The following is a 14,936-nucleotide window of genomic DNA, read 5'->3' on the forward strand; positions in this document are numbered from 1 at the left end:
CATTCATCTAATACGTATTTAATGAGCATCTAGTATATACCAGGTTTGGGGTTAGATGATGGGGATACAAATATGATTTAGGATGTTGGGCAGAGTGCTTATTTCATTTAGTTATACATGGTCACAGGTACTAGTATTAACACAGATGTGTGTTGACATTTGCCTGTGACACGTCGCTTGAGACAGGGTGTGACATGTGACGCTGGTCACTATCTGTGACGCTGGTCACTGTCTTTCCAGGTTACCGCGCGGTGCGACCACACCTCCGCTCCGGCCACCAGAGGGCGCGCGACCTCTACCTTGAGGGTCCACTGCGTCTGCGCCTGCGCCGCGCTGGCTGCCCGCCCTCCACTTCCCTTCCCCCGGCGCCCACTCGCCTCGCGCCGTAACGCTCCGCCCCCGTTGCCCCTAGCGGCCGTTTGTTGACTTCCGGGAACGCGGGAGTAGCGGATGTTCCGAGAGTCGCTATGGGGGCCCAAGGGGCTCCCGGCGCCCGCTTCGGAGCTGAGGCACTGCCTTAGGCCCAGCCGAGTCGACCCCGCCGACTTTCTGGCCGAGGCGCAGGCTTTCCATAGCGCAGTTACCATGGGGGAACCCTATGCGATGGTGCCCGGTGAGTGGCGCCCGTGGCGGTGGCGGTGGCGGTGGCGGTGGCGGCGGGCCGGGAGGGAGGGTCAGCGGGCGGGCGGACGGCCAGGCCCCGCCTCAGGGCTGGTCCCGTCGGGGGACAGGCCTGGGCCGCGGCCACCCGACTACGGTCAGAGTCTGGCCGCACCCCTGCGGTTGACTGAGAGGAGAAAGAAAGGAGGGAGAGGAGGGGGACTACGGGGAAAGGGGGTGCCGGTCTTTCTTCTTCTAATTCTTTTAAAATAAGTTTTCGATGAGTTTCTCGAAGGCAGGGGCAGTTTTCACCGCCCTGTGATCTTCCCAAAGTACTTCGTTTGAGGTCCTCAGAACCCGATTGTGTATTGAACGCAGTAAAGAGTGGCTGACCAGGGGACTTGCGGTAAAAGAGGATGGGGAAACAAGTTGGAGAAAGGAGGGAGCCATTAGTGAGTGGTTTTTTGAGACTTTACCCCCGAGCTCCAGAAATAACCTTTGGCTTTGTGACTGGGTACCACGTACGTTCTTTGTAACAGAAATAGACGTTTCACGAAGCAGTACTTATTCTAGACACTTGGGACGTGCTCAGATCTTCCCTGTAATACTTTCCTTTTTTAAAATGGTCATTATGACCCACTAAATTGATTTGCTGACCCACTCCTCATAACTCAGTTGGTAAAGAATCCGCCTGCAATGCAGGAGACTCCGGTTCGATTCCTGGGGTCGGGAAGATCTGGAGAAGGGCTAGGCTACCCTCTGTAGTATTCTTGGGCTTCCCTTGTGGCTCAGCTGGTAAAGAATCTGCCCCCAGTGCAGGAGACCTGGGTTCGATTCTTGGGAAGATCCCCTGGAGAAGGGAAAGGCTACCCACTCCAATGTTCTGGCTTGGAGAATTCCATGGACTGTATAGTCAGTCCATAGGGTCGGCAAACAGTTGGACACCACTGAGCGACTTTCACTTGTATGGGTCACGACCAACAGTTTGAAAAAAAAAAAAACTAGAGCAGAATCGTTCTGTTTCTGCCAGGCTCTTGGGTTCAAACAAGATTCAGTTCCTGCCTCGAGTTTACAAGGTAGTGAGACATATAAGAAACTAAGCAAACTGACAGTATCGATTGACAGAAGATGCCACTGGGGCAGCACAGAGCCACTGGCCCCCTGGCTTGGGGTGAGGATAGCCGAGGGAAGGCTTCTTGGGGAGCCAGAGCAGGACAAAACAGTTTTAATTATTCATTCTATTAAAAAATCAGAGCCTGTTCTGGAAACTGGCCTCCTATATCTATTGTTATCAGTTTGAACTCGCACACCTCACACTTGATCTCAAAAGGTTTTTCCACAGTCGCAAGTCTCTTGAGCATTAGTATTTATTATTAATACTTAAGTTTTCCATGTCTTTCTTTCTGATACCCGTTTAATCTCTTTGTGTGTAGTCATCCTCCTTGAGGTTTCCTCAAAAGCTGAATCTGGTCTCCTGTGTGTGTGTTTAGATATTAATAGCTTTGGGATCTCATAGAAGTTTTTGATGTCTCTCCAAAATGGTACTGGAGTAAACCGGTTTGTGAATACTCCTCTTATCAGGTAGTATTTAGTGACTTCATTTAAGAATGTCCAAATCTCAACATCCTGCATCCTCACGATGTTACTGATGAAACTCAATGCTGTCCTGTTTCTGTGTTTGGAGAAAAGCCTTCAGTCAGAGGCTAGACTATGCGACGTTCACCAGTGTGAGTGGGGCATCGAAGGTATCAGCTTATTTCCAAGGAATAGATGGTCTACCTAGTGGCAGCAGGACTCCTTAGTCATTGTGACAGCATATTTCTTACTTTACACCAGTAAACAGATAATATATACTTGATTTATTAGATCTTATAAATAAAACTAGAATGAAGTCTGAGGAGTTAAACTGAGTTAAGTTGGAAGAAGGAGGGTGTAGGCCATGTGGAGCAGATAAAGTACTGGAAAAATATTTTAGTTAACAGGCAACATAATAAAACTTGTGAAATCAAGACTCTCATATATTTGTCTCATTTATTTGCAGATTCGGGTGCTGTGTTTACATTTGGCAAAACTAAATTTGCTGAAAATATTCCCAGCAAATTCTGGTTTAAAAAGGATATACCTATATCTCTTTCATGTGGAGATGAACATACTGCTGTTACTACAGGTTAGTGTTAAAATCTTAAATGAAGATAGTAATACTTAGAGAATCCTAAGTATTGTAGATGTGTTGTTCAAAACATGTTGAAGATATACAGAAAGTGAATTTTTTTTTTACCTTGCCAGAGAATTCTTGACAAATTGACTTATCAGGGAAGACTTTTAAGTTCCCTTAGTATACTGACATGTGATTTTCTATGCATATTGCTTTCTTAGAATAAATCTATTTGAATATATTCATAACATCAAAAAAACTGTTATTGTATAATCTTAGAAACTCTTCACAACTAACATAATATAGCTATAGGTAGATGGGCAAGGTAACCTGTAAAACTGATAACATTGTTTAAGTACAGCTTTTTTATTGTTTTCTGATGACTTCATCTCACATTATGTTGAAGATGCTTCAGTTTATTATTTTTGTTTCTTTCCCACCAGGAAATAATAAGCTTTTCATGTTTGGCAGTAACAACTGGGGACAGTTAGGATTAGGATCAAAAGCAACTGTTAACAAGCCAACATGTATCAAAGGTTTGGGGTCTTTTTCTTATCACTTTAAATACTTAAATTATATAAAGTACTTTTCTATTGATTGTGTACTTCTTTAATATAAATAATAAAGCCTTTAGTTCTTTATTCACTGAGATTTACTTGAATATTATTGGCATTTAACTTTATTTTTCATGTGATATTCAGAACTATTTCTAAATGTTAGGATTTAAAAATTGCATTGATTTTAAACCCAGAGACCACTAAAGAAATAATGATCCTATAGTACTGTGTACTTGAACATCATTTTTTTTTGCCTGTTTTGTAAACCTACTTAAATATTACTGTTACTGTATATACAGAGAACAAACAATATGATAGGGTTTTGAGCTCTGTCTCACTTGTTAGAGTTGTGAACATCATGGTTCTATTTAGTTGCAGGTTTTATAAAACACACTGTACCCTGCTGTATGTAGTTAGCAGATGTGCTGAAGAAAACATCAGGCCTAGGAGTTGATTAGTACTAGTGTTCTTACACGGAGAAGGCAGTGGCACCCCACTCTAGTACTCTTGCCTGGAAAATCCATGGATGGAGGAGCCTGGAAGGCTGCAGTCCATGGGGTCTCACAGAGTCGGACACGACTGAAGTGACTTAGCAGCAGTAGCAGTGTTCTTACAAGAACAACAGGACAAAATGTTTCAAATCAGGATTGTCCCAGAAAATATAATACCTTTACAAAGCTTTCTCGCCATTATGTGCAAAAACTTCTGTTTGGTTTAACCCATGAACATCAGCTATACTTGAATGGTGATAGAGACTCCTTGGGATATGACAGGAATAGGATTCTTTATCTTTGTAGCCAGATTTTTAATTTGAGCTCAGAATTTCAGTGTAATTTTCATATCCATGCTTCCCTGGTGGCTTAGATGGTAAAGAATCTGCCTGCAATGCAGGAGACCCAGGTTCAATCCCTGGGTCAGGAAGATCCCCTGGAGAAGGGAACAGCAACCCATTCCAGTATTCCTGCCTGGAGAATTCCATGGACAGAGGAGCCTGGTGGGTTCTATGGGGTTGCAAAGAATTGGACACTATTGGGCAACTAACACACACATATACACACATGCTATTTGTAGATATTGTTGTGGAACTTTTAAAGTATTCCACTAAGTCAAAAAATATTTATTGAGCACAGGTGACTAAACCCTTGGGTTTATTTATAGTGCCTACTATGCTTACTGTTCAAAATCGAATGAAAGTGAACGTGTTAGTTGCTCAGTTGTGTCTGACTCTTTGTGACCCCTTGGACTATAGCCCACCAGGCTCTTCTGTCCAGGGGATTTTCCAGGCAAGATTACTGGAGTGACTTGCCATTTCCTTCTGCAGGGGATCTTCCCGACCAGGGATTGAACTCGGGTCTCCTGCATTGAAGGTGCATTCTTTACTGTCTGAGCCACCAGGGAAGTCCAATACCTATTAGACAAGCTAACAAGATTGTCTAGACTATGAGATCTTTGAGCCAGGGACTCTGTTGTAGTGATATTTGCAGCCCCTATGCTGAGCACTTAGGAGATGTTCTGTAAATGTTTTTAATATGTAAATGAATGAATGAAGAACTTTACTGTAGGTGTATGACTAAACAACAACAACAAATGCCTATGAATGTTGAACTTAGTGCTTTGTTGTGTGAGGTAGAAAGTAAACTTGATGATGGTAATGCCAGATTAGGGAATAGATCAGGTTGGAGAAAAGACAGCATAACAATGTGGTGGATCTCAGCACATACTAATTACTTGTGGAGTTTTAAATAATATATAGATGCCTAGGTCTTACCTCAGACCTACTGACTCAGATTCTCCAGGGGTCAGGCTAAGCTATCTGTATTTTTTTTTGTTTTCAGAACACCATTGGTTATTATGATGCACAACTACCTCCAAAAACTTTTGATTTATTAGCTATGAAAATCAACTTAGAAGTCAGACAGGCCTGGGTTTAAATCTGTTCTACAACTTGGTCATCATTTGACCTGGATTATTTATCATTTCCATATAATCATAAAATATCTTACTTGTCATATTTTTATATTTTTAGCTTTAAAACCGGAAAAAGTGAAATTAGTTGCTTGCGGAAGGAACCACACCCTAGTTTTAACAGGTATAGTATTCGATCTGTGGGCTTCCCTGGTGACTCAGCTGGTAAAGAATCCGACTGCAGTGCAGGAGACCTGGGTTCGATCCCTGGGTTGGGAAGATCCCCTGGAGAAGGGAAGGGCTACCCACTCCAGTATTCTGGTCTGGAGAATTCCATGGACTGTATAGTCCATGGGATCACAAAGAGTCGGACACAACTGAGCAACTTTCACTTCACTTCACTTCACTTCACTCCATCTGTATGACTTCCTGTCCAATCTGAGGACCGAGGTCTCACTCCAGTAACATTTGTGACTTTGTAAAATTAATAGAAACGGTGCCTTGGTAATAGTAAGATTAGGATTTTTTAAAAAAATGTAAATGGATAGTACACTTGTTTGCCTATGAAAATATGCAGATAAATGTTAAGTGGATGAAGAAAAAGCTTATTTTCTTGGATTACGTTAAGGAACAGCATCTCCTTACCTGTGTGTACACCTTCAGGGGCCACATGCTCCTGATCTTGCTCTTCCCTCTTCTTTTCAGAGGGTGAGTGGAAGCCCTTCCTAAAAGGCTTTTGATGTGAGTTAGCACAGTTCCAATCAACATCCAGACAGGCCATGTGTGTGTATGAGTGTGTGTATGTAGAAATTCACAAGGTTATTCTAAAGTTTATGTGGAAAAGCCAAGGACCTCGAATAGCCAAAACAGTTTTGAAAAGATCAGAACGGAGGTCCTGATTTTAAGATCTACTGTAAAGCTACAGTGGGGCTTCCCTGATGGCTCAGACAGTAAGAAATCTGCCTACAGTGTGGGAGACCTGGGTTCAGTCCCTGGATTGGGAACATCCGGGGATTGGAGAAGGGCATGGCAACCTACTCCAGTATTCTTGCCTAGAGAATTCCATGGACAGTGGAGCCTGGTGGGCTACAGTCCATGGGGTCTCAGAGAGTCAGACATGACTGAGCGACTAACACACACACAACGCTACAATGATCAAGACAGTGTGCTATTAGTAAGTAGATAGACAAAGATTAATGCAGTAGAGTCCAGATATAAAGCCACATGTTTATGCCCAAGTAATATTTGACAAAGGTGCCAAGGCAATTCCGTGAGGAAAAGTAATCTTCCAACAAATCCTGCTGGAGCAATTAGATATCTAGGCCCTGACCACCCAGCAGTCTTTCCCACCTCCATCCCCCACACACAGCTTTTTCTGTCTTCAGGCTGCTCTCACTGCTTCAGCCCCCACCTCACCTCTCTGCCCTCACTCAATACTTTCCCTTTGCTAAAGTGTCTTTTCTCTTTCTCTCATTCAGATTTTTGAATTTTAAGATCCAGTGTATGTCTTCCATAGAGCTTTTTGTGACTATTCAACTTTTTCCTTGTGTCACTCTCTGAACTGCTTCAGCATTCCACCAACTCTGATATGCTCCATATGTTTTAGATTGTGTGGTTCAATTTCATGTGGGGTCGCAGAGAGTCGAACACGACTCAGGTGACTTAGCAGCAGCATGCAGTGCTTGTAGTGTCCCAAATTCTATTCTAAGAATTTCATAAATGTTAATTCATGTAGTCTTTATAACACCTCTATGAAGTAGACATTATTATTATCTTATTTTACAGATGAGGAAAATGAGACACTGAGACGTTAAGGATAGCTTGCCCAAAGTTACACAGCTGATAAGTGGCAAGCCAGAACTTGCACCCAGGACATCTGGTTCTGTGTCCTCTTGCCTAGACACAATGCTGGACTGCCTTGGAAGGCAGAAAATTAAATATAGAAAATTAAAATAATTTTGCAGCATAGAGTTTCCACATTTCTAATTAGATTCTTGTTGTATTTGCCTCATTTTATTGTTACCTATTATATCTTAGCCTTAATGGTATGGAAGTTAAAATTAATGAACCACATCTCTTTTAAAAAGTTTTGATTTGAATTATAAACTAATTTGGAAATTACTTTCCTCTTTTTTGCTCTGAATTAATAGTTCTGCATTTCGATTGCTACTTAAACCCTAGAATAATTTATAAAATCTCACACAAATGTAGAGTCTTGCTTATTTTGCTGTATTTTTGACACCAAAAGGAAGCTGTTCACCAAATTGTAGGATGATGCCAGCTTTCAACTTTCTTCACTAGTAATAGTGATACTATCTAGTATACACTGGACTGTCTGCTAAGATGACAACTGTGGTATACTGATGTTTTCTTTTTCATGTGCAGGAGGAGGCAAAGTATATGCCACTGGAGGAAATAATGAAGGACAGCTCGGACTTGGTGATACTGACGAAAGAAGTGCCTTCCATCTAATTAGTTTCTTTACATCCCAGCATAAGATTAAACAACTGTCTGCTGGGTCTAACACTTCAGCTGCACTGACTGGTAAGACTCTTTTTCCATTTCAAACTGGGACATAGCCCTTTTTTTCAGACCAGGATATACAGAATCAGTAAACTGAAGACAGCAATCCTGTTTCATTTTCTTTCATTGACCATGTGTTTTCAGAAGACATTTAAAATAGAACTGAAAATCATGACAAATATTACAACTTTATGCTTACATACATTTAGAAGGTAATTGTTAAGTAACTTCTAAGCTGTACTACCCACCTGTTTCTTTAGATATTCTTAAATAGTACCTTCATTGCATGTTCTGAAAGTTATATTTCAGCTTTAGTGAAGTTGCTGTCAGAAACATCCCAGAAATCTGTGGGATATATGTTACTAAAATACAGTTTGTAATGGTCATTGCATCGCTCTGCTCTGCCTATCAAAAGCCCATATGAGAACTTTCTTTAAAATCTGGAGCTGAGATTAACATGTCTTACTGAAGAAGCTGCTGCTGTGTTTCTTTGTTCCAGTCTAGGGAGGTGTGTGAGGAGCGCTGTCGCTCTGGCTGGCAGGAGAGCCAGAGTCGGATCTGCAGTTCCATCCCTTCAGTTCTCTCGCCCACACAGTTAGCATTTAGACCTCCTCCTTTTGGTTCCTATTTTCATATTTCCTTTTATTTGCTTTATCATGAAACACTTCAGATTTAAAAACTTTTCATTAAAAGATACAAGTAAATAAGTCTTGATCATTCTTTTCTAGAATATTTCCCTTCGGTTTTTTTTTTTCCCCCTGACAACACAACCTTTATCAGAAAGCACAGGAGTTAGCCTGGTTTTGAGATGTTAGGTATGCTAATGTATCTCCTAGTCTCTGAAGTTAGATTATGTATTTTCAACTGTTAAAAAAATAGTTAGCAAAATAAATTTATTTAATTTTTTTCGTCCTCTAAAGCGTCATTCCCACAGTGTTCTCAGAGCAAAGTAGTCCCAGGCCTTCTGACCTGGGCCTTGTCTGGGAGATGTGCAGTGTGACTCATGCCGACATTCAGTTCAATTACAAGTAGACTGCTTGAAAGGAGGGAACCATCTTCTGTTTAGAGACTTTAGAATAAGGAAAGGTTATTATAGGAAAGGACATTCTGTCTTTGCTATTGAGGTAGAAATATGGGCATGACTAAAGTGATATACTTTAGGTTATTCTCTATCCTTTATCATTATAGAAACATTTCATAATAGAAATAGTACTATTAAGTAGTTCCCTGGTATAAATGTCTTTAGTACTTTTCTTTCAAGATACATCATTTTTCTAAATTAAAAAATAAATGTTCTGTTGGGAATATAATAACTTGCTATCCCTGCTACCTCTTAAAATGTTTTTTCCTCTTCATGTTTTATCTATAGAGGATGGTGAGCTTTTCATGTGGGGTGACAATTCCGAAGGGCAAATTGGTTTACAAAATATAACTAATATATGTGTCCCACATCAAGTGACCGTTGGAAAACCTATCTCCTGGATCTCTTGCGGATATTACCATTCAGCTTTTGTAACAAGTAAGACAGACAGTTCAATTTCTTATGTTATCTCTCATGTCTAAGTTATTACTAAATTAATAATAAAATGACATAATATCCTATATTTCTATAGCACTATCGCCATGGTACTCCATGTAATGAAATTATTTTGGTCTGTTTTAGGTCAGTGTTTCTTCATTTTAATAATGAATGTTTATAATTTCAAACTATCTGACATTTTCAAACTATCTGACTGATTTTAATGTTTAATAGCTCTATTAGGAAAACAAATTTTATATATAAAAAACCCTTCTAAATGTTGGTCCTCAAATTTCTTTGGCATTAAAAACAAGACCTATGAGCCTCTTTTCTCTGGATTTGCTTGGTTCTGTACTTTGACCAATTCTGATCTTGTCCTGATAGTTTGCTTTTACCATTTTTGCACATAAGTCATAGGTTTTCATTGTAGGAATAGGGTTGATGATTTGATGGAAAAGGAGGAGAGTTCAGTATGGGATATGCTTTCCTTCATTTGGACTTTTCTCAGGAAAAGTCCCCCAATTTCTCCTTTTCCTGGCCTCATTGGCAACCTTCTCTACCTTAATTAAAATATTTTAAATGCTGGAATCTATTATAGCCTACATCTACTCTAGTAGTAACAGCAAAAGTGTGATCTTGGTTTTCCATCCTATTGATGGTTTTTCTAACAATAAAAACACCTAGCAGAAAACAGTTTTATGGACCCTCTTAGATATCTCTCTTAAGTATTTGTGATACATTTACTTCTTATTCTGTGCATCTCAGATTCAGGTTTAGAAAATGCTTATTGTCCCATCTTAGTGCCCCCCAGGTTTACCAGTGACTCGGTAGTAGTCCCACTTCATGGGAAATAGATGGGGAAACAGTGGAAACTGTCAGACTTTATTTTTTGGGGCTCCAAAATCACTGCAGATAGTGATTGCAGCCATGAAATTAAAAGACGCTTACTCCTTGGAAGGAAAGTTATGACCAACCTAGATAGCATATTCAAAAGCAGAGACATTACTTTGCCAGCAAAGGTCTGTCTAGTCAAGGCTATGGTTTTTCCAGTGGTCATGTATGGATGTGAGAGTTGGACTGTGAAGAAGGCTGAGCACTGAAGAATTGATGCTTTTGAACTGTGGTGTTGGAGAGTCCCTTGGACTGCAAGGAGATCCAACCAGTCCATCCTAAAAGAGATCAGTCCTGGGTGTTCATTGGAGGACTGATGCCAAAGCTGAAACTCCAGTACTTTGGCCACCTCACACGAAGAGTTGACTCATTGGAAAAGACTCTGATGCTGGGAGGGATTGGGGGCAGGAGGAGAAGGGGACAACAGAGGATGAGATGGCTGGATGGCATCACCGACTCGATGGACATGAGTTTGAGTGAACTCTGGGAGTTGGTGATGGACAGGGAGCCTGGCATGCTGCGATTCATGGGGTTGCAAAGAGTCGGACACGACTGAGTGACTGAACTGAACTGAACTGGCAGTAGTTTGGTTCTAAGAAAGGGCAAACTCTGACTTGTCTAGTTTTGTTCACTACTGTGTCTGTTTGTGTCTTGAAGAAACTGACAATAAATAAATCTTGTTGAATGAGGAGGTAAGTGAATGAATGATAAATTGTTTTCCTTGGGCCAATACCACATACCAACTTACTTCCAACTTTAGGGCTCCTGGGATTGGTGTAGTTTGTGCTTACTTTGTTTACAAAACAAAAAATAGAAGAAAAACACATGGAAAAACAAATAAAGCATTGTCTTATATTTAGGCCTTAATAAAATTGCCAATGTCAATTTTTATTTACTACTGCTTTAGCCAGTAGAGAAACAAGTGCAGTTAATCGTTTTAACTGATAGGCATTACATTGAACTTTTTTGTTTTGTTTTCTGTTTTATGCCTTAAAAAAATAGCTGTATTGATGTATAGTTCACATACCATGCAATTCATCCATTGAAGGTGTGGGGAGCAGCAGGAATTTACAGACAGTAGTAGAAAGAGACTTGTCTGGACTTAGAAATTCCTTTCATATGAGAAGCAAGAAGCATGGGGAAAGGGGGAGGCATGCTGACTTCCTGAGCACTTCTGTGCTGAGTACTTCAGAAAAAATTATGGTACAGAAAACTTCACTTTTGTGCAAATCAATCTAGAAAATTAGTTTGGCTGTGTTTGCAGTATTTGACCAAGTTTTAAGTGGCACCTACCATGTGTGTTATATGTCACACAACTTCCCTGAGTTCTGATTTGCTAGAAGGGATCTGTCTTCGACAGCTCGTTATACTCATAGCTAAGATTTATTACAGCAAAGGAAAGATCTGTATTCTTCAGAGAGGTCCCGTATGCACTTCCCAGTCCTTCCTCTTCCAGGGCCAGACGAGGTGTGTTTTCTCTTTGGCATTGAACTACAGGGATGTGTGTGTGATGTCTCTGTCCAGGGAAGCCTTGTTCTATTCTCAGGGTCTGAGGCTTTGCTGTGGGTGGCTGGTCATGTAGGCACATCCTGCTAGCAGCTTGTCATGGCACCTGCAATCAGGCCCTTCAACAGTGAAACCAGGTGTACATCATCAGTGTTGATGTTTGTGCAAAGCAACCCTTTCTTAGCTTCTGGCTAAGCTGGCATAATTCATTTCTCCAGGTGTGTGCAACAGAATCACCTATCACCAGCTTAAAGAACACTCCCAAAGGCCGCATTCCCAGGGGTTAGTCAGCAGTCAGTCATGGTGTGGTTCTTTTGGAGACATGCGAGTAATACAACAAGACGTGCTGTGTTATCTCTTCTACATGAGTGATGTAGAAGCTTATGATTAGATTATGTATTTACTACAGTTTTAAAATTCCTGCTCTATAGAACTCACTGCGGTTAATAGAAAATAGTTCCTGATTTCATGAAGCTCATAGTATAGTGTGCTAAGTGTGCTAACAGAAGCAAATCAATAGTATTGGTATGGACAAGGCAGCAATTAAATGACATGAGTTCCTTAGCAGGAGCGTCTGTCTGGAAAAAGTGCCATCTGAGTAAAACCTGCCATCTTTAGGCTTACTCACCATATTTGCTTTGCACATAAATGAGTTTTCTACAGAAAGTTTCACGAAAAGCAATTATTTATGCAATAAGTATTATATTTAATGTACTAGACACACTGCTAGGTTCTTGCAAATACCATAGTGGGCAAGGCAAAATCCATGTCCTTTTGGGGGTTTAATGTCTAGTCATTTTGCTTTATTAAAAGTAGGTGGAAGAAGTAAGATCATCTTGTCTATGTATTGTGAAACAGATAAAATAATTTTCTAGTTGTTACTGGTAGTGATAGTCATGAATTCTTCATGAAGATTTGGATTAGAATAATCAAGAAGAAGGGAAAATCTACCTTTATTCCTTACCATTGAGTAAAAGTATCTCAAGAAAGGTCAGATTTATTAAGTTTATATTTTCAAAATTTTTTATCAAACGTAAGAACATGTACCAAAAAGACCAGTATTTTGTTCATGTCTCTGTCATCATTGAGCCCTCTTTTTTTTTCTTCAATAGCTGAGGGAGAACTGTACACCTTTGGAGAACCAGAGAGTGGGAAGTTAGGTCTTCCCCCAAAGCTCCTGGTCAATCACAAAGTGCCCCAGCTGGTGCCTGGAATTTCTGAGAAAGTGATCCAAGTTGCTTGTGGTGGAGGACACACAGTTGTTCTTACAGGTAGGGGTGCGTCTCCGTTCCCTGCTTTCCGTGGTACCTAACGAAAACCTTTTTAACATTCACTTATTTTTATTGTGGTAAGAACACTTAACATCTGATCCACCATCTTAACAGAATTTTAAGTGTATAATACAGTAATGTTATCTATAGGCACAATCTGATATGACAAGTCTGTAGAACTTTCACCTTTGCATAGCTGAAATCCATTAATTAGCAGCTCCCCTCTCCACCACCCTAGTCCCTGGCAACCACCATTCAAGTCTCTGCTTCAGTGAGTTTGTATGTTTCAGGTATTTCATGTAAGTTGACTTTGCATCCTTTTCCATTAAGATCTCTACCTTTTGTTCCTATAGTTAGTAAACATTTCTGGCCTATGGAAGATATTGTTAAGTAGAAAAAAAAAAGAATCTTGTTGAATCGTTTTTGCTTACATAATTGACATTTTCATGACCTTAACGCCTTTAATGGCAGCAAATAACTTTTTTAGCTCATTTTCAAGAACACTTTGTTTTCCTCATGTATATGTATTCCATATTTATTTAAAATTGACATTAATTTTTCTGAAATACTTTATTTTGAAGAAGCTCCTTGTTAATAGTCTTTTCTACTTGTCATTGGTAATTCTTTTCTTTGATATTCACAATATCTAACTTGGTGATTTCTTTGTGATTTTTATGTCTGTTATAGTAATTCATTAAAGGGAGTTAAGATTGTAAATCACAGATAAGAATACAGAGTTAGAACCTTAATGATAATGTCCCTTTTGGCTTCTGAATTTTGTTTTTGGTATGACATGTGACTTCCTAGGATACTAGTCAGTATAATTAAAATATACTGCCTATTAATATGCTTATATTGATGCTCCCAGATTTGTTCAGCATTAGATTTATTTTAGATGAGTATAGAGGTAATGCAGTTAGGTAGTGAATAATTATGATACTTTTTAGTAAAAAGAAACAGTTTTTGAAGTCACCGCTTAATCTTCAGTAGCCCGAAGCTAGAAGTGTTCTAGACAAATTTTTAAATAACATCCAATTCTTAGATGATAATGCTTAAATGTTGCAAGGTGATTAAGCTGTATATTATCTTTAGATTTTCCTCTCTTACATCACTTTTCCTTGACTTCCTATTCTAGTCCTAGCCATGCTTATAAAGCTATGGTTTCCCAGAATTGCAATTTCCAGATGGAATATTTTCAAAGTGAGAAATGTTTTTTTCCAGGTCCTCCACTCTAAATTTGGAAATAATTCTGAAGTTTAAGATTTTTTTTAAACTTCTGCTGATAAAGTGAATTTTTATATAATTTCTAAAAGATTTATTTTAGGAATTAAACTTTAATCTTTATAAATTATCTGAAAATTTATTCTGTAGGAAGAAATGCAATTTATTATGTCATGTATTTTCTCTGGTTTATACAAAGATTATAGAAAGAATTAATTTATTAAGTGATTGAAGGTTATTCTGAAGGACGTAATGTTGACTATATAATAACGTGTCATTAAACCATATATTATAAAATATTTTCAAGATAATATTTTAATTATACTTAAAATTTAAAAAGTGCACAGAAGTACACATAAGTATGATATTTTCTTATAGTATAATAGACATTTAGCTTTCTGTGAACTTTGTTTTGAAGTTAAAAACCATATTGCCAGAACCTGATTGTTTTCTCCAGATTTTTGGAGATTTTCGAATCTCACAGACCATTAAAGTTTTTATATTTTAAGTTTTTTATTTTGTAAGAGAATATGAAGACCTAGAGAAGATTGCCAGCTTCCAGTTTGCATTTGGCTAAATATGGACATTGCAAGAAAAATGAATCTGTTTTCACCATTATATCATAAAATAAGGGTCATTTTCAAAACAAAAATTTAAAAGCTCTTAATTTTATAATAAAAGACATCCCCTTAAATTGTAAAAATTTATCTGTATGGAAAATTCACTACTTTGCCTATTTTTAAAAATTTATCCATGGACCTTTGAAGGCTTTATTATGAGCCAGTCTT

The 14,936-nt window shown here is 39.1% G+C and overlaps 1 protein-coding gene across 4 annotated transcripts in view; it reads left to right on the forward strand.

Moving 5' to 3' along the window:
• The first annotated feature begins 411 nt into the window (after nucleotides 1-411).
• The window catches only part of RPGR (retinitis pigmentosa GTPase regulator), a 69,158-nt gene continuing 54,633 nt past the window's right edge, over nucleotides 412-14,936 (forward strand). For 3 of the 4 annotated variants that reach the window (XM_040266311.1, XM_040266312.1, XM_040266313.1), the window contains exons 1-7: nucleotides 418-613; nucleotides 2,642-2,767; nucleotides 3,199-3,291; nucleotides 5,339-5,401; nucleotides 7,603-7,761; nucleotides 9,110-9,259; nucleotides 12,769-12,927. In XM_040266311.1, coding sequence (XP_040122245.1) covers nucleotides 451-613; nucleotides 2,642-2,767; nucleotides 3,199-3,291; nucleotides 5,339-5,401; nucleotides 7,603-7,761; nucleotides 9,110-9,259; nucleotides 12,769-12,927 — 913 coding nt within the window. In that variant the 5' untranslated portion in view covers nucleotides 418-450. Of the gene's footprint in view, nucleotides 614-2,641; nucleotides 2,768-3,198; nucleotides 3,292-5,338; nucleotides 5,402-7,602; nucleotides 7,762-9,109; nucleotides 9,260-12,768; nucleotides 12,928-14,936 lie in introns of all 4 variants that reach the window. The other variant, XM_040266310.1, reaches the window with a different exon arrangement.

The sequence above is a fragment of the Oryx dammah genome, unplaced genomic scaffold (genome assembly GCF_014754425.2).
Source record: "Oryx dammah isolate SB20612 unplaced genomic scaffold, SCBI_Odam_1.1 HiC_scaffold_23, whole genome shotgun sequence".
Lineage (NCBI taxonomy): Eukaryota > Metazoa > Chordata > Mammalia > Artiodactyla > Bovidae > Oryx > Oryx dammah.